General features: G+C 39.7%; 1 protein-coding gene across 1 annotated transcript in view; it reads right to left on the bottom strand.

Moving 5' to 3' along the window:
- The window catches only part of LOC129770706 (beta-1,4-glucuronyltransferase 1), a 91,950-nt gene extending 73,317 nt beyond the window's left edge, over window positions 1-18,633 (bottom strand). Inside the window, exons 1-2 of the mRNA XM_055773695.1 lie at window positions 17,704-18,633; window positions 859-1,829 (exon numbers count right to left, since the gene is read on the bottom strand). Coding sequence (XP_055629670.1) covers window positions 859-1,829; window positions 17,704-17,712 — 980 coding nt within the window. The 5' untranslated portion in view covers window positions 17,713-18,633. The remainder of the gene's footprint in view (window positions 1-858; window positions 1,830-17,703) is intronic.
- Window positions 18,634-20,364: the final 1,731 nt, after the last annotated feature.

Genomic DNA, 20,364 nt, shown 5'->3' with positions numbered 1-20,364 from the left:
TCATCTTTCAAATGAAAGTATCAGAATCGTCTTCCGTAGCGTACTTTTTAATGTAAAGCCAGTTTGAGGCAACAGAGTCCGGAACAAAAAAACAAGTTCTGTAACTCTGTCATTGTTGAAATTCGAACATATGCGTAGGAGATATTTTTCATCAAATATGATCGTCTATCACCTCCTGAGAAAATCGGGATAAATTTTTTTTTATGTGAGAAAGATATTTTATGACTTTAAGGGGATGAATCAAAAATCAAATTCCTCTTTTATTTTCAAAACACGAAAAATACATGCAAAAAAAACAAATAAAGAAAGAAAAAATGTTTTGACTCAATTATCCGGAGGATTCGATTATCCGGAGTGAAAAAAAATCAATACTCCGGATAATCGAGTCCGACCTGTATATACAATAAACTTGTGTTTTACATTAGAACCGCTTTTTTCATGATTATTAACTATTTTCAGAACCATTTTTTAATGCGCAAACAGTCAATGATTTTTGGAAAAATCGACATCATGTTCGTATTTTTTTACCTACTTAATAAAAAGTTTTTCTAATTTGCTTATTTTATTGCATAAGCAATTTCCATCCATAGATCGCTAACTTTTTGGACACTCAGACTCCAAGATATCGACACTGACCAACTTACCCCTAAGACCAACTAGCCCCGCCCTACCCTACCAATGAATAAAACGGCTATACTTCAGCTAATTTTATTCTAATCTTGTGTATATATTTCTTCATAATTTTAGAATAGCTAAAACCCAGTTATTGGAGTTCAGAAGAACCATTCACAGATTGCACGGATTTCAAGACCATTGAACTGTCGTTGATAACTTATAAATACATAGAAAGGTACTCACCGAGAAAAATTCGTCGCAAACTGGTTGTAGATGAAAACTTTGTGATGAAACGGTCGCGCCAAACCCTTATTGGCGAGCCGAATCAGATCAGTCTTGTTGCGGGGGAAACGAACCCGCTCGTCCAGCTCGTACGTGGGCACAACGTAGGCCGTTTGCTGGTGCGGCTTCTGGCTTCTCAAAAACTTATCCAGATGTTCGGCGAAGTTAACACTCGGTATAATGTCAACATCCGTCAGAAAAACGTACGTACTTTGGCAACCTTTGCGCGCGACGTTCCGCAGGTGATTCTGAGGATATGGGTTCTTGATGCGCCATTTGTTGGTGTCGGCCTTACGCAGCTTGATCAAATCATTCAACGTCGCCTCCGGTTTGGCACAATCGAACTTCGTGAAGTCACTCACGTGGATGCTCTTCAAGCGAGTAGGAGCACGATCCTTGGGTAGAGCTAGATGGAAGCTAACACGTTCTCGAATTGGTTTGAAGCAATTTCTCAGATATGAAAGATAGATTTGCAACAGATACAGCTCATCGTTCCCGGCAGCAAATATGGCCGCCGAGATAGGACCGGACCAGTGGTGTGATACCTGTACCAGCGAGTAGATTTTCTCCAGCGAACTTTGCGTCGCCAAACAGACACTGTATTTCTCCGACAGCTCCGGAAATTTCTCCCCAATCACAGCGAAATCAAAAAATTTGTACATTCTCCTCGAGTCCCACCGACCCAAGCGCAAATCAAGCCCAGAGAATACCGCCTTATCGGTGTTGTTGTTCAACGACTCGGCCAACACGTACTCCAGACATGTGGCTGGTGTGAGGATCGGGGCTCGTGGAACCAACGAAACACTGTCGTCGACATTGGCACTGTACTGATTACTGCAATCACCGTTGTGCAGCAGCCTTACGGTCAGGAATACATTAGACAGTGTTAACGCCAGCACGCTTGCTATACTCAGATTCCACAGGCGACATGTCTGGAAACAAACGAAACATATTGATTGAAGTTAATATCGATTTTTCAATTCCAAATTCAAAAATAAAAAAAAAACATTTATGGAAAAGATAATTCGACACACGTTTGGTAAAAATCAATCGTAAATAGATTAATTTTCCCGATACGCTTAGCCGACACAATCTAATTATTTCTATTAGTGGGAAGACGTTTCTCTTAATTTTTCTTCTTCTCCTGCTTAGTTAGTGTCTACTTGAGCAACTCCCGATTGGGCCAATTGGTCGGAAATGTCAACCAGGGCAACGAAAGCAGCAACGCCATAATTTAATAAAGAAAAACTTTCAGCGGCTTAATTAGACATCCACGGTTGGATAGGAGCAAACATAGCGGGGCGGCGGGGGGTGCTCCGAAAGAATGCAGCCTGCTGCCGACTCAAGCCGTGACCAGGCAGCATTCGCGACTGTTCGAAAGACAAATGAAGAAACTCAAAGCCCATCAACAATAATGGCGAAAGCAGAACTTAGACAGAAGATTCGTCATAATCAACAAGCTCTTCAGCGCTAATGCTATTCCATGGAATCGTACACAAATTGCTGGCTCCATTAGTTTCCCGAATCTCGAAAATATCTCCAGAGACGAGTCAATTATTCCGAAAGCGAGAATGAAATGAGTTTTCTAACTCAGGCAATTGTGAAGATGTTAAAATAAATAATCCCAGTTTTATGAAAAACAAACATGTTCTAGTTTATAATTATGTTTCAAGGAAACCTTCCGACATTTTGAATTATTTGATTTGGTCCTTCTTATTTAATTGAATTGAATTACGATTGTGAAAAAGTGAGAAAATTCATAATTATTAATTTTTTTTTGTAGAATAAATAATATGAAACCCAATTTCATTGTGTTTTCTCTTCATGATATTCGAATCGAATTCGATATAAAATATAATTTGAGTACAAGTCGCGAGTTGGAAAAATCTTCCTTTACGAAAAAATACTATGGTCTGAAAAGAAATATAACCCGAAACACTCGCACCGCACAAAGTATGGTATGCTCTGAGGCTGCTAAGCACTCGAAAACTGGAGCCACTGTTGTAATTCTATAATATAAAACACATCGAATATCAAACAATTGAGCTTCAAATTTACCTGACGGATCGACTCAGCTCTAGTCTAGCCGTCAAAGTCCTAAATTCGTCACAAATTTTGACGCACAAAACCGAACTCATTTCATGGAAACGATTTAAACCGGTGGGTTGGAAAAGTTTTTCAGAACCAAAACATGGGAGGTGAAGGCAAACAACGACACACAGGTTGCCGAGTCATGCCGACGATGATCGTTATGGGATTATTGTAATGCTTGATGAGACACTGAATTATTCAGGCTGTTGGGTGGAATATTTTCGTGTGCACTCGGTTCTGTTCCGATCCTCGTTCCCCGTGGGAAGAGGTGTTTGTTTGGACGAAGAGGCGCATTTGTCTTTCTCTATTCTTAAATAAACTTGGCGGGTAAATCTTCGAAACGTGCTCGAGCCAAGTTGCCGGCGAGTTAAGGGGAGTGAGCGGTTCTGATGCCGAAATCAGTTTGGATGTTTGTGTTTTCCGCAAATAATTATCGCATAATATACGCTGTTTGTTCAAAATCTCATCTAGCGGTAGCCCTGGGAATCAAGCTAAATGTTAGATTAGAGCAATAGCGATTTTTGGTACGTATAGAAAAGTGGAGCATTTCGTGTGTGTATTAAATGTTCGAAAAGTTTCCGTTCGGTTTTCTCTAGGTTAGCATATTCTACATTCTATAATTTATTCTGTCGAAAACTTAGTAACTGTATCACGCATTTTCACGCAACTTCATTCAGTTTCAAAATTGTCAAAAGTTATAACATATTTCGAACACATATATTTTTTAATTTCCTCAATACTGCATTGAGGACTGCACTACTGCATTAATCACGATACTGTTGCTACCTGGACAATCGAAACTTTGGCTTTTTTATCCCAAAAGCATACAGTAAATGAATTGTAAATAATTTGCTTCATTTATTACAACGCATCGCAGTATAAGTGAGGTGAAAACGCATTCGAAACATTTTATATTACACATGGCGGCATTCTATACGGCCGATTGAGCTGAAATTGTTATTGAATACATACATGAAAATGTATTTTCTATCACGTAGAGGTTTTACGATTTTTTGGTGTTTAGAGTTTATATGAGCATTTCAAGTAATGGTTTTTGTCTACAAAAATAGACAAAAAAAAATTTGGCGTTTTTTGCAATCTTGAAAACTCATTATCGTGAAACCACTATCAATCGTCAAAAATCCATGTTTTTGCCATCCAGGTCGAGGTCCCCTCTTAACTATGCAGATGCGATTACGAATCGGTTCGGGAAAAAGCATCCGAGATACTTCAAAGTTTTTTTTTGTTTACATGGGCGAGTAACCCCATACATACAAATCGGACGTCAAATTTCGTTTGTCGTTCTTCGGTTTGGCATCAGTTTAACTCAAACGCAGTAGTTTAAATCGTCTAAATGGGTCTTGAAGCTTGAATATTAGATGTGCATAAGATTAAAGCTACATATTTATTGTTTCCTAATTAGTTCATGCTTATACATTTGCAATTAAATTCTCATCTATTTTTCATCTAAATTTTTATAAATCGAGAAAGACCAACGACTCAATGTATCAATAAAGATTATTAATACTAGTAATAGATTTTCGTGAACAAAGCCTGGAAAAGCTACGAGCGTCGTCTTTAGACGACATGAGGGTGAGCTAATTTCCAACTGCTCAATTTTTGAGGCACCTGAGCCATTAGTGAAACATTGTATCCAACACCCACCTCTACAAGTATCGCTAAAATTGTGCCAGGCTTTTCTTTTTCGAAACGCCACAGAAAGCATCTCATACGACTTTTGGAAAGCTGACTTCGTAAGAATGATCGCTTTTTTCGACAACATTAAATGGGATGAAGAAATGCGAGGTTGTGACGTGAATGTTGCATCGAATATATTTACAAGTACAGTTGGTTAAGCAATCGACCAGTTCGTACCAAAGAAAATTCCGCTCTCACCAATCCACCCTCCATGGTCCAATCATAGTTTGAAGCGCCTAAAAACCTCTAAGCGGGCTGCTTTGAAGAAGTTTTGCAAACTGCGAACAGAAGAATCGAGAAAGAAATACATACGAATCAACAAACAGTATAAGGCGCTCAACAAGCATCTCTATCGCAATCATCAGTATCGTCTTCAACATAAGCTTAGATCTAATCCCAAAAGTTTCTGGAATCACGTGAAAATTCAACGTAAGGAATCCGGCCTTCATTCCACGATGTCCAATGGAGATCGGGAAATGTCTACCGTTGATGGAATCGCCGATCTGTTCATGGCACATTTTCGCAGTGTTTTCTTCAGCGAAGTGATTTCTGATGAATTCGTTTCAAATGCTGCAAGAGAAGTTCCCATGCACTTAGCCATTGAACCCCATCCACATTTATCGATAGATGACGTCCGTAAAGCTGGTCTTCCTATGGCTCACCTCCCCTACTAATACATTCCTAAATTCCCGAGACATTTATGAGAGGTCGTAGAGTTCTCTGCATCTCTCTTAAGTAAATGTCGAACTAACATTCCTTCCCTTTCCTTAGCAGTTGCAAGCACGTGTCCAGGACAATTCTTAACTGTTGGAGAAAGCATGCCTTCATCTAAGAGATATTACCAATCATCAGCAGCGGATGAGGGCTAGTTTTTGACTTAACAGTTCTGAATTCGTACCACCTGCGATATTGTGCAACTTGCTCAATGCTAATGCTAATGCTAATTATTGTAGAACCTCTAGAATGTCCACTTTATGTCTACTCTGTCCTTCATGTCATGTCATGTTCAGATTAATTGAGGTGCATGGGGACACGGAATCTGACTTCAAATCTCAGTTTTTTTTTCTTCTAACACGTACAGGTCTCCAATATTATTCCAATACTAAAAAGATTCAGTATCTGCTCAAGTGTTGCTTTGGTATTGAAATTATAAAATATGGGTGTTGAAAAGTTATTTCTCTCCAATTTTGATATTATTCTTTGGTATTTTACTTTTTATATCAGCCTCGTTCAAACCAAAATTTGGTATCAAGATCAAAATGGACTATCCTTAATTTTTTCCTCCTGCTCGAGAATGTTCTTTTTTGGAAATATATCCATAGTACGTATACTTGCTAAATAAACACTGTAGTGTTTATGTACTTTATGCCAAATGTGAATTTTATCTTTATTCGAAATATGCATCAAATAGTAGAGCTAAGATCATGCGTAATATTAATGCTATTTAGAACTAAAAATCCTTTGATATACCATGAGAAACTCATATCACAATTAGGGACTGCATTACCGTGCCAAAATTTCAATAACCTGTTATTCGGTAATGAAAATTTCATTACCGGTAAATTACCAGTAAGAACTATACTTAAAATAAACCGTTCTGCAACGCCCAGAGGATTTATCCCTTCCTGTTGTCTGGCTACTGAATCACTCGTCAAATTTCGTCAAGTCACGTACGATTTCAATTACCTGCTTGATAATTGCAGTCAGACTTTTGATAGAAGACGCTGAAGTCATCATTAATTGTGTCCCGACCAGGAGCAGAATGATTATTCATATAGACGAACAAATCTGCATACACGAGACGTTTTTCTGAAGCCCTCTCAATCAGGGCTTCAGGCAGCTGTTCCGAAATATATGATGGTTGCTCCGATAGCTGTTCAGCATAAATTACAATCCAACGTCAACTTCATAAAGGGAGCAATTCTTCCGACATAGCAGTTCAACAGCGACCAGAACTGGTTTGAGGGCACCAATTCCTTTATCGCTGTCAGTTCTTCATCACTGAAGCTTATCCTGTGCTTCGTTTTCAGATCGGGCAGCGATTTTTGAACTCAATCCCGAAGATCGTAGAATCTGCGTAACATTGCCAGTTGTGTTTTCGGTCTTATTTTGAATCTCGATTAAAATTTCAAAGTGGCATACATGCAAATATTTTTTATGGTGTAAACATGAAAATTACCGAAATCACCGGTTATTGACTGTAAAATTACCGGTAATTCGATAATGAAAAATAATCCGGTATTACCGGTAAAACCGGTTAACAATCCCTAATCACAATGATGTTAACGGAAACAAGATTAGTTGGATTTTATGTTCATATCAATCAGAGTCAATGGAACACATTTCATGATTATATAAACTCAAAGCCAGCATTGTTGAGAAGAGTAATAATCAATCCGTATTGCCCTCTTCGAAATGAAAAAAAGGTTTTCGACGAGTTGTACTTTCCGTGCTTGGATAGAACAATAAGAGATAAAACGGATAGTAGAAGCTGTAGAAAGGTATGAGAAATTAAGAAGCAAGAGTAGATGAGATAGTGTTAATATTCATAGAAAATTTATTAATTTGCACGGAAAGTACACTCGTAAGGTATGTTGTAAATCATCAACTTCAGGATTCTGAAAATTATATGAATTTTCTTATTAAATAGATAAAGGCCACTAAGGCACCACATTTGCCGAAAAGAAGGAAATAAGGAGGTTAGGAACCAATGTGAGTTCAATGAAATAATATGAAATAAATAAAATTCTCTAATCTTCTATCTATTACCGCTCAAAAGACTTAATTATATATAGCACAAGAGCTCTATGAACCTATTTGGGTAAGATTTCTTATTATGAACATTGTCAATAGTGGTTGAAATGGTAGTTCAATTGGTCTGAACTTCAGAATGTTTTGGAGAACCTAGAATTTTTTTTCTATAAATTCAAAGACAGTGTAGCATACTAACCGTATTGAATTCGGAAGAGTAAGCAAGATTTTCAGGTGCTTCAAATCATTGGGATTCATCCAAGAACAAGAAAAAATCTTACCAAATGAACTTATAGGGACGATTCTACAATCCGGTGTGGTCGCTGAAAGTGACTAAATCGACCGTGTATGATGTGCTTAAACGTTTCCGTCAACGTATAACTGTTGTTCGGAAGGATCAGAGGTTGAAGGTATTGAAAACATTTAAGGGAAATCCCGGACTCCCGGACTACGACATCACCATAAGTACAACCAGAATATTATCCGGGGGTTCGTATGGTTATCGTTACTTCGGTGTTCGCAAGCAACCACACAGAACGCTGAAACAAAATATGACGTGTTCGAAATCTGTACAGTAAGGTTTTGACGAGGTATGAAGAATACATGCTAATGGAAGACGAAACGTATGTGAAGATTAATTTTAGACAGCTCCCAGACATGAAGTTACGAAAATGTCCACGTCCATGATGAGGGGGGGGGGGGCTTTGATAATGTCCACGCGGACACGTCAATTGTTTTTTAAAGTAAAACATTCATGTTTATAGTCAAAATTGAATGAGATCTGCTCTGTATTTACAAGATTTTTTAAACTTTACGCATACCCTGAGTACTAGAGTGCCAATGAAAATGGTCATATCCAATTTCAAAAAGTTACCTCATAAAAATGTTCACCACCTCTAAAAAAAACACCCTATGCCAAGTATCAGCTCAATCGGACTTAAGGGAGAGTGGCGCAAAGCGGTCAAAGTTTGAGTTTTTTGAAAACCGAAAAATCACCCAAAAGGTGAGCAAAGGAAATCGGGGTTTTCGAAAAAAAATTGATGCCAAATGTCTTAAAATTGCATGAAACGTCGAGATCTAGTGTCATCTCGAAAATTTTTTTGTCAAAAATCGACACTCAGGGACTTAGTTTTTTTCGGAATACGACATGAAACGCATGGTTTGAAGTGCTAATAAAAATAGTTATCACGATTTTTCATTGGGAACATGTTGAGGAATGTTGATTTGCACGATAATATACGCTATTAACTCATTCGAACTTCATTTATTAGTGTCACAGACGTTGAAATTTGAGTTTTTTTGAAAAACGAAAGATCGCCGAAAATCGGGATTTTCAAAAAAAATAAATAGGGTAACTTTTTGAAATTTTAGGGTCGATTTTTTCCCATACATTCATTGGCACCCTACTGAGTACTCTGTATTCATAAATAAAAAGACTGATTTGCCTGAGATTGCTGTCCGGTCAAACTTCTTCCTTGAAATGAATATTCCGAAAAAAACCCACATGAACTGGGATCACTCAATTTATTCCAATCGGTAATTGATCCGTCTGCTGGGAACTAGGGGTGGACTGTATGTAGGAAGCGTTGTTCCACTCTTGGACACAACGGGTGCATGGAAGGAACCCTCGTGTTCCTCACGCCTTAATCTACGGGTGGGAGCCCCAATGGCTCCGCTCCGTGCATGGAAAACTCTCTACATGCTCTGAAAAGAGCATTTTTTACACTTTCGGAAATGCTTGAATAAACTCTTCTTAACCTTGATGGATTTTGGGTTTGAGTAGTGCGAGATGGAGACATGGGTTATGTTTTATTTACATACACTAAAATTCACTCGCTGCTGTTGCTGATGTTATATTCCTCCCTCTGCTGCTGACGCAGTACAGCCGCTGATGCAATGCTGCTTCTTCGTATCCTTTCTTCCTCTGCCACTTCTGCTGACGTGACACTGGATCTGATGCAATGCTGTTTGTTATTTTTCTTGCTCTGCCACTACTGCTGACATCCTAATGCCGCTGGTTCAATTCTGCTGCTATTTATTCCGTTAATGTTCACCTTTCCTTGTTGCTTGTCACACGGTCGAGATCAAACTGAATCATTTTCGCTGTTGGTGCCGCTTCTTATATACCCTCATTTGGGTAAGTGCATTGTGACGAAACTAAAGTGGGCGTGGCTTACGAAACGATTACTTTTCAGTGCGCTTCTCGGACTGAACATACTCCCCGCCAGAGAGTGTTGGGTTAGAGTTGTCGGAATTCTCCATGATTGGGAGTGGGGCGAGTTTGTGAATCGGACGTTTGTATGTACCAGATTTTGTTTTCACGTCTACCACTCTGACAAGACCATCAGCTCCAGGATAGGTTTTGATAACACGGCCTAACTTCCAGCATTGAGGTGGGAGGTCATCTTCCTTCAAAAGGACAATTAAACCCGGTTGTACATTGGCTTGTTGTTTAGTCCATTTTTTTCGAACTTGCATCTCAGTCACATATTCCTTTGACCATCTTTTCCAAAAATGTTCACGCAGTTTTTGAACGTATTGCCAGCGAGACAAACGATTTGTTGGGATTTCATCGTATGAGGGCTCAGGCAGAGCAATAAGAGGACGATCAATCATCAAATGACCCGGGGTGAGCGCTTCTAAATCAGTTGGATCACTGGAGTGTGCATATAATGGTCTCGAATTTAGTATGGCTTCTATTTGGCATAGGAGGGTGGAAAATTCGAAAATTGTCAGAGATGTAGATTTGTACACGCGTTTCAACACCGACTTTACACTTTTTACTCCTGCTTCCCAGAGACCGCCAAAGTGTGGTGCTCTAGGTGGTATTGTTTTCCATTCGATCTCTTTTACTTGACATAATTCAAAAATGTGCTTTTGCATTCTCTCTCTCTTGAACATTTGATACAGCTCGTGCAATTCCGCTTTTGCTCCTATGAAGTTACTTCCATTATCACTGTATACTGTTTCAGGAATACCACGACGTGAAATGAAGCGCTGGAACGCCGTCAGAAAGGCTTCGGATGACAAGTTTTCTACCGCTTCTAGATGCATCGATTTCGTAACCATACATACAAATATACATATATAACCTTTTACAGGAATCGCTCTTCGTGTTGATTGTTTAACAAATATAGGTCCAGCAAAATCTATTCCAACTGTTTGGAAGGTAGGCGCAGCATGAATTCGGTATGATGGCAAATCACCCATTTGCTGATCTATGGTGATTGGTTGGGTTTTAAAACATATTACACAACTTCTTATAACCTTTCGAACTGTGGACTTTGCATTAATGAGCCAAAATTGTTGTCGCATTATATTGATCACGCCAGATGCTCCGATGTGTAGATTTTCTCTGTGTATTGAGGCTATTAACTTGTGCGTTATTGCATTTTTATCTGGCAGAATTAATTGGTGTCTTGCATCGTATGGAAGACTTGCTCGGTGAATTCGTCCTCCCACACGGAGTAATTCATTTTGAATGAATGGTTTCAAACTGCTGAGACGATGATTGTTTTCCCCTGATTTCACACACTCAATTTCATAGGAGAGTTCGTGAGATTGTATCGCACACACTATGTTATACATTGCCTTTCGCAATTCGAGGATGGTAGGGTACAATGACGTTGTTCTTTCGTTTCGGTTTTTGCGACAATTTGTTATAAATCGTAATACGTATGCTATGATTCGCTGCGTTTTTCTGAATGATTCATATTTAGTGAGGACGTTGAACTCTGCATACTTCATTACTGTATGCACTGATATTGTTGGCTTTAATTCTGGAATATCGCAATCTAAAAGCGTCTCAGGGATTTCGAATTGATACGTTGCGTTTTGGAGAAATTTCGGTCCGTTCCACCACATATTATTTGTAGCTAACTTAGCAACTGTTTGTCCTCGCGACACTATATCCGCTGGATTCTGAGAACTGCTGATATATTTCCATTCATAATGGTCGTTAGAGTTAATTTCACTGACTCTGTTTCGAACATATACTTGAAGATTATTCAAAGGTTTGCGAATCCAAGCCAAAGTTACTTGACTATCAGACCATAAGGTGATTGACTTAAAGTTTAACTTCATTGCCTTAGCTATCTTGGTTACTAGACGTGAAAGTAACAATGCTGCAAGAAGTTCCATTCTTGGGATACTCAATGGGGCGATTGGTGCGATTTTTGATTTGCTACTAAGAAGTTTCGTGCTAGCAGTTCCATTCGAATGAACAGAACGAATGTAAACACATGCACCGTACGCTACTTGTGATGCATCGGCAAATCCGTGTAGTTCATATGACATTGCATTGTAACACATTGCTGATCTTGAAATGCGAATTTCATAAACAGCTGTTAGAGAAAGTTGAAATTCCCTCCATCGCTCATGAAGTGGTTCAGGCAATTCGTCATCCCAATTTAGTTGTTCTTTCCATAAATCTTGCATAACAATCTTTGCACTAACAATAACTGGAGATATCAGTCCAATTGGATCAAATATTCTGGCGATGACTGAAAGTACTTGTCGCTTTGTTGGATGTTCAATATTTTCGAAGTTCTGTGTTACAAATATGAGTTCGTCTGTATGAGGATTCCACATCAAGCCAAGCGTTTTAATAACTTCATTGGCACCACAATCTCCAATGGAGATGAACGTATCTCTGTCGTCATGTGGAACTGTATCTAAAAGCTGGGAATCATTGGATGACAATTTGTGAAGATGCATACCTCCGCATCGTAGGAGCCCACATAATTGTCTTTGCATTTCCATGGCTTCATGAAAGTTATTAGATCCAAACAATGTATTGTCAACGTAAAAATCATCCTCAATGATTTTAGAGGCAAGTGGAAATCTTTCGCTTTCATCACGAGCTAACTGTAAAAGTGCCCTAGTTGCAAGAAAGGGGGCTGATGCAGTTCCGTATGTAACAGTGGATAACTCTAATACCCGTAGTCGTTGATTAGGGTCTTTTCTCCAGAAGATTCGCTGCATCGGTGTATGAGTATGGTCCACGATTATCTGCCTATACATTTTGGCGATGTCAGCACTAAGAACGTACTTGTATCTACGAAATCGTAAAACTATTGATAGCAAATCGGATTGCACTGTAGGCCCTGTCATTAGGCAATCATTAAGCGAACATCCCCTCACCTTTGCTGATGCATCGAACACTACTCTACACTTTGTAGTTGAGTTGGAAGGGCGAATTACGGCATGATGAGGAAGATACCATTTTCGTAAATTTGGAGCATCCTCCGATTCCTGTATTTCTTTGCAATGATTGAGAGCTTCATATTCTTCAATGAATGCATCGTATTGAGCTTTTAGCTCAGGTTGTCGACAAAGTTTGGTTTCAAGTAAATAAAAACGGCGTAGGGCTAACGAGCGTGAGTCAGGGAACTGGATGTTGTTGTTTTTTAACGGTAGCTCAACAATATATCGACCAGAGACGTCTCTTCTATGTGTAGTTTGAAAGTTCTGTTCACACATTTCTTCTTCTGATGTGGTTTCTGTTTCGGGATGAATACTCTCGGTCTCCCAAAATTTTTGAATCAGGTCTCCGAGTGGATCTGAATGTACGACATGTGATTGTAAAACTGTTGATGGATATGCATTTTCGATAAATTTTCCACCCAACAGCCATCCTAATTTTGAGTCGTGCATGTCAGGGAGATTCTCAGAGATCTTCAGATACCCTGGTTTGAGCAACTCATAGAAGTGATCCATGCCAATTAATAAGTCGATTGGGCCAGATTGATGGAAAAGAGGATCAGCGAGATCAATTCCTGGAGGGATTTCCCAACATTCAATGTTAATAGACTTGCCGGGGATATGACCGGTTATCTGTTGTGCCACCAGACAATGTAGGAAAAAAGAATAGTCTCGGCATTTCGAACGAACTTGCACAATTGCTTTCTCCTTGAGAGTGGTTCTTGTGCTACCAATACCCGAAATAGGAATATTCACTTCTTCTACCTGAATGTTTAAATCTGTAGCCATGGATTTGGTTATGAAGCTCACCTGTGAACCGCTATCGATAAGGGCTCTGCATTGATGAGGATGTTCGTCACGATCAATGATGTCGACTAGAGCAGTCAGTAATAACACCTGACTTGTCTGAAGCTGTGGTTTTACTGGAACTCTGGAATGAGAAGCGTTGACTGGAGTGTTGTCCTGGGGAGTCTCGAAGGTTGTGATGTGTCCTTCCTGATGTAGTAATGTATGGTGTTGACATTTCGAACAAGTCTTCTTGGATGGGCAATTAGTTGCCCGATGTCCACTTCGCAAACAATTGAAGCACACGTTTTGCTGTTTTACTTTTTCATGACGCTGCTTCACCGGAAGCCCATTAAATTCTGGGCACTGGAACGAATAATGCTTGCTGCTACAGAACTCACAACTATTTGTTGGCAATGTTGACGTTGCTGCATTTGCTCTTAATGATGATGATTTCACAGTAGCACGTTGAGGTTCGGAATGCGTAGTAGATTTCCGGCATCTCTCAAGAACCGAAGCGTGTTCCTTGAGAAAGATAATTGTTCGATGATATGTGGGCAACTCACCTTTTTTCATCGTCGATTCCCACAGCTTTCGTGTATTACCGTCCAGAGCGCGTGAAATGAGAAATACAACAAGGCTTTCCGACACTCCAGTGAGTTCTTGCCCCAAGTGTTTTAAATTTTCAATATGGGAGTCGAATTTTTCTATTATTCCTTGAAGTTCGATGTGGTTCTCGTTCACCATGCGCTTTACTTCTAGAATGCCTTCAAGATGTCGATCAATCAGCCGCCGCTTGTCCGCATATCGCTCCTCCAAAATTTTCCAAGCATACTCATAATTACCGTCACTGATCGTTTTTGCATCGATCAGTCCGGCTGCATCTCCAATGAGTGCCTTCTCTAGATGGTAGAGTTTGATGCGTGGTAACTCATTGCTTCTATCGATTATGTCTTTGAACATAACCTTGAATTTTTCCCAATTTTCGAACTGTCCATCGAAAGTTGGTACGACCCGAGGGAGTGGTTGTTGAACTACGACCGGCTGTTGGATATTGTGAAGCTGCGGTGCGGTGAATGCATTTATGTTCTCCATACATGTTTGCAGATGGATGGCCACTTCATCATATAGATCGCAAAACGAGATGTGCTGTTGGTCCTGCTCTTGCCGTTTGTCGGATGGGAGTTTGGTAATTATTTCCTGATGCCATTTCATGAAGTTGCTGTGAGCATTTTCTGCGTTGCTTTTATACACCTTGATTTGCGCTAGTGTTAACTCTGTTTGCTCCATTCTCGCAACCGTGATTGTATCTTTAATTCTGCTGATTACCCGCAAAGCCGTTCCACGGTTATGCATTAGCGAGTCAATTTCTTCGGTGACACTTGATTCTTCCGCCTTGGCGGATGTTTTCGCTGGTGTTCTCTTCGTCATTTTGCTCACTTTGCTTGAATGATTGTCCGTTATTCAAATGCCTTAGCAATGTTTGTTTGTTTTTGTTTTTCTTAACTTCACTTCAAAAACTTTTTTGTTGATTTTCTTCTATTTTTTTTTTTTTTTTTTTTTACACCATGTTCCACTGCACTACTCTATACCCAATTTGTTGCTCGTAACTGTTAAGCGATCTGTGTGTTGCTGTGTTTTGCTGGTCACCAATCTGGTTTGAAGGACCAAATGATCCGTCTGCTGGGAACTAGGGGTGGACTGTATGTAGGAAGCGTTGTTCCACTCTTGGACACAACGGGTGCATGGAAGGAACCCTCGTGTTCCTCACGCCTTAATCTACGGGTGGGAGCCCCAATGGCTCCGCTCCGTGCATGGAAAACTCTCTACATGCTCTGAAAAGAGCATTTTTTACTCTTTCGGAAATGCTTGAATAAACTCTTCTTAACCTTGATGGATTTTGGGTTTGAGTAGTGCGAGATGGAGACATGGGTTATGTTTTATTTACACTGCTTTCATTATAATTATTCACTGAATGTTTAAATACACTAAAATTCACTCGCTGCTGTTGCTGATGTTATATTCCTCCCTCTGCTGCTGACGCAGTACAGCCGCTGATGCAATGCTGCTTCTTCGTATCCTTTCTTCCTCTGCCACTTCTGCTGACGTGACACTGGATCTGATGCAATGCTGTTTGTTATTTTTCTTGCTCTGCCACTACTGCTGACATCCTAATGCCGCTGGTTCAATTCTGCTGCTATTTATTCCGTTAATGTTCACCTTTCCTTGTTGCTTGTCACACGGTCGAGATCAAACTGAATCATTTTCGCTGTTGGTGCCGCTTCTTATATACCCTCATTTGGGTAAGTGCATTGTGACGAAACTAAAGTGGGCGTGGCTTACGAAACGATTACTTTTCAGTGCGCTTCTCGGACTGAACAGTAATTGTTCGCGACCGACAGCGCGAATGAAGAAATTGCCCCATGAAATAATGCCCCATTTCCATCCCTATTCTATTCCCCAACCAAGCCACTCCCTTCCCATCAAAAGCAGTGTGTATGACAAATCCACAAACAACACAATCACCCGATGCACAGCAGAACAGGAGCATACAAACACAGCATACGAATCGATCCCTACCAATGTAATATTTTTCCATTCCAAATCCTTCCTGTGTTTTTTCCAAGTTATTAATTTTCCTGTGCCACATCTAATGGTCTTCCTGAAGTGCAATACAATCCAAAATCCTGAGCTACCATCATCCAGGCCGAAGGAACCGCCATTATCCTCAATGGTGTGATCCACCAGTAATAAAGAATCCTAAATTTCGTCATCCACACAAATCACAAAAGAATATTGGATTTTTGTAGTATTAACCCTTTGCGGTCGTTTGTCCGCTCATTTTTTCTAAACGAATTTTTAATGTTGATATTTGATAATTTTTGTATTGTATTTTCGCTTCTATTGGGTTGTCTGGAAAGTCCATGCTGCAACAACCCGATATGATTTGACTCGATCAGATTAAAGAATGCCACATTGCGCTAATTCCAAATCCGACCAGATTCCGGGACAATGGTTCATTTCACCGAAAACATTTGATGGAACGCATTTTCATCTGCGATTCGATTCATAAACGCAACGAAAATACATATTTGTGGCGGACCGTGAAGAGCAAATCATTCCCAACAATGTTGGTTAAAAAAAATCTTGGGCAAGTGAATAAAATCCCGAAGCAGGTTTTCACCTGAAGGTAGTTATATCTGGGTATGATGGGACTGGAAGAAAATCTGTATTATGAGTTTCTACAAAGCAACTAGTCTCGATGAATTCCAACAGAATTTTCCTTGAAGAACGATCCAAAACTAACTATACATTATAATATGTTTTACAATTTGAACAGCGCGAAGATATCAACACGTTTTTTCTTATTTATGCCATTTCTGTAATGTTTCGAGACTCGCTTTTCGATAAATGCCTAACGAAGTGCTCGATTTCGTTGTCCAATTTTTTAAAATTTTCAAGCAGTCATCTTTAAGCCAGCTTTAATAAAAATACTTGAGAGTAGATTCACAAGTGGTATTTTGATAACGTAAATGAAATTGGAAAGAAAATAATGAGCTTCCCGGGCAATGTTGAAAAAACAATCGAAGATTTTAAAACTAATCGTTACTATTAATAAGGCTAGCAATTTCATCAATAACAACATTGAATAGAAATAGAAACAAATTTGAAATGAAATTTTTTTATTCTTGATTTTTTTATCAAAGCTGAAAGATTGTTCACGTGGACAACAGGGGTGGGGGGTGGGTTTGTTATAAAGAATGTCCACGCTTGTCCACGGAGGGGGATGGGGTGTCTAAAAGCATGCTTTTCCTTTCCACGTGGTATGTGGACAGCTCCAAACGGGTACAAAAGAATGTATTAGTTGCTCGTTATTGATGGTATGGGTAGTGTTAACACACGAATCGGCAGAACAAATGTATGGAAAAATGGGAATGCTTCCAGATTTCATTATTTTAAACCATTTACAGACTAAGGGATTATGATTAGCATATCAAATAAATCTTAGAGAATTTTCGATTCAATTGGGATGCAAATCGTCAAGATCTGTTCGCAGCAAAAATAGTTATTAACGTTAACTCTATTTCATAAAAACGCGACCTGTTTTCAAATTTGGCACCCTTAATGAAAGACATACTTCTACGCTAAAAAATAAGGAACTTGAACAACTAACAACGCTCGGAGACTTATGTATTCCCGATTTGAATCAGTTGAATATTGTCACATTATAGTACGATCTCGATGAAAAATGAATTATGAACTTCAGTGCTTACTTACCTGAAACATTGATGATTTCTTGATGATGATTAATTCCGCTGCGGAGGATTCAATATCATCCTCCAGTTTTGAGCAAATGTTGTTTTACGTCCACCTAACTAGCTGCTATCACCAGCACACATTGACTAAGAACACCCTGAGCGGGTTTAGTTGTGGCGAAACACGCCCTACAATCGACGGCCCAGCGCTGATGTCATAGCAGAGGATTCATACCACGCTCAGAAAATGAGGTGCCATCAAAGAAACTCCCGGAGGACAGCAATCCCTCTATCCACTTAGTCGCAATCGATAATGCGAATATGAATTATTCCTCAATTTCATTAACAATTCAATGAAATAATGCCACCGATCAGCACAAAGAAAGCTGCATTTCAGCAAAGGGAACACGAATTGTAAACACAAACAGCCTTCAAGATATGATGTGGAGAAAAGAGGAAAAATCAATTTATCGATTTGTGTTCGTCTTATTGTACCGTTTCACTTTCGCCCTATAAATATATTCAATGCTAAACTATTCCTCTATCAAATGTTCTGTACACAAATTTATCCCACATATCAACGAGGGTAAATATTATTCACGAGCACCTCACACTCATTCATTTCACAATGACACTCCCAGGAAGATTTAATGTCACCATATTTTTTCCAATCAACACCGCCTATAGTCATCACCACTTTATGAGCTTTCCAGGCTTCATTGTCCGCTCGAGTGCTTCATGTACAACTGACTTTCGCTCGCTGCTGGCGACGAGTATTACAAGTACCAGTCCTAAAACTACTCGTTACAACCCCAAGTGTGTACTTATTTTATCCGCAAAAATGCTCACTTCCTGATCAGAACGAGAACGTTGAAATAAAAACAGAGATTGCACAAAACGCTACAATTCTTGCAAGGGAAATTCTTCGGGACAGCAGCCCTGCCAAATTTCCCATCCGGTAGGAAAACAACAAACGGCTGTCAGACATGCGCAAGCGCGGTATCTTTGTTTGGGAAAAACTCCGTTCGCATATCTTCCACCGGCTGAGTATGTAAACAACTTATCCGTGCACACGTGGGTGGGAGAGAAAGATTATCTTTTTTTTTTGTCAGCGCGTGGTAAGCGGTACGCGAATTGAATTCGAAAGACGACTATTCGTAAACACTAAAGAATAAAACTAAGAATAAAATTCATTGAAGGCAAATTGATGCTAATAAATATCGCTTTTAACCGCACCCACGGGCTCTCCCATCATCCTCGGACGAAAACACGTGAAATTGCAACATACCCGATGCATCTCCACGCTAAACATGTGCTAGCCAAGCGCGGAGTTGGAGTGTCACGGATGTATCTTTTGGCCGGAGATGGACGAACTGAAGAAAAAGGTTGTACCGAACAAAATGTCCGCGTCCCAATCTCAGCCAATCTTCCCAACATCCTCCAGCTATGACCGATAGAAAATTTCTAGGCGAACCTCAAACGAAGGATCTACTCCAGAAATTTCGTAACCAAAATGCCACAATTTGGTCTTTTGTAGCTAGTTTTCCTAATGCATAGGTTATCCGACACCCAATTGCCGTTACAGTGGAAAACATTCTGACAAAGTGTTCCTCAATTCCGCATTCCTCGCACAGTTTGAATCAATCAGGCCCCAAGTAGTCTCACATCTTGAAAGAGGCTAGCGTATGAGGGGTCCCCCTAATCTTAAACGATGAGTGCATCGCCTCTAAATCTAGCTCCCCCGAGGATTACATTTCTTGTCTCTAGACTTCTGACCGTTTTACTTCTTTTTTTCTTCCTCTCTTTGTTCTAGTTCTCCTTCTCATTTTCTTTCAACTCCTTCTCTTTCTTCTCCCTCTTTTTTCTCTCTTCTCCAACTTTTATCTTCTTCTCTAGCTTTTTCTTCTTTTCCGTGCTTTAATAATTTTGCTTGTTGTCGGTGCCTCTCTAGTCGTCGTCGTTTTCTCTCAGGTCTTTTCTGTTTCCCTGATCGACACATCGCCTTGGTCGTCGTTGTCGCTCTGACCGTCCTTCATTTATTTAGCACCTCTTCATCTGTTGGCGATTCCTTCTTCATTCTTCCGAACGGTTTCGAGGAATCTTTGGCATCACCTGTCTTGAGATGGTAACGGAATTTTCTGCAACGATTCAGTGAGTGCTTTCTCGATGGTATTTGTTCCATCGATAAGTTCGTCGCACTCCATCGTATGAGGAATCTTCATTCAAGAATCATTCTGGACTTTATGTCCTTGTGCACGTATCGAGTTAATTCACCCTCGTCATTAACATATTTAGGACGGTATATCCAACCTTCGTTCCTAGGTTAAACTACTGCTGAACTTTGGCAGGAACAGCTGCTGGACTTTAGTCAACTTTGCCAAGTCCCAGGTATATTTCACTCCCGACATTCTTCCAAAAATGGAAGTAAAAAGTGACGAACCAGCCAAATGAGTTGAAAATCACTATAATACAGATAAAAAAAAAAGTCCCAGGTATTACTCCAAATGAATTATTGGAACTTGTGTTTCATCTCGGTTGAGCATTGGCGATCGCAACAGTTTCCTAGTACTTGCAAACATGTTGGCCACCTGTTACATTAATCACCCTATTGCTTTTTCTCCATTGTTTTTGTTGGTTGACTTCGTTTTTGCTGGGCACCCACTATACTTAGAAAAATCCTCGG

The sequence above is a fragment of the Toxorhynchites rutilus genome, chromosome 2 (genome assembly GCF_029784135.1).
Source record: "Toxorhynchites rutilus septentrionalis strain SRP chromosome 2, ASM2978413v1, whole genome shotgun sequence".
Taxonomy (NCBI): domain Eukaryota; kingdom Metazoa; phylum Arthropoda; class Insecta; order Diptera; family Culicidae; genus Toxorhynchites; species Toxorhynchites rutilus.
Note: the sequence above shows the minus strand (reverse complement) of the source record. Positions and strands in the feature narration are given on the sequence as shown.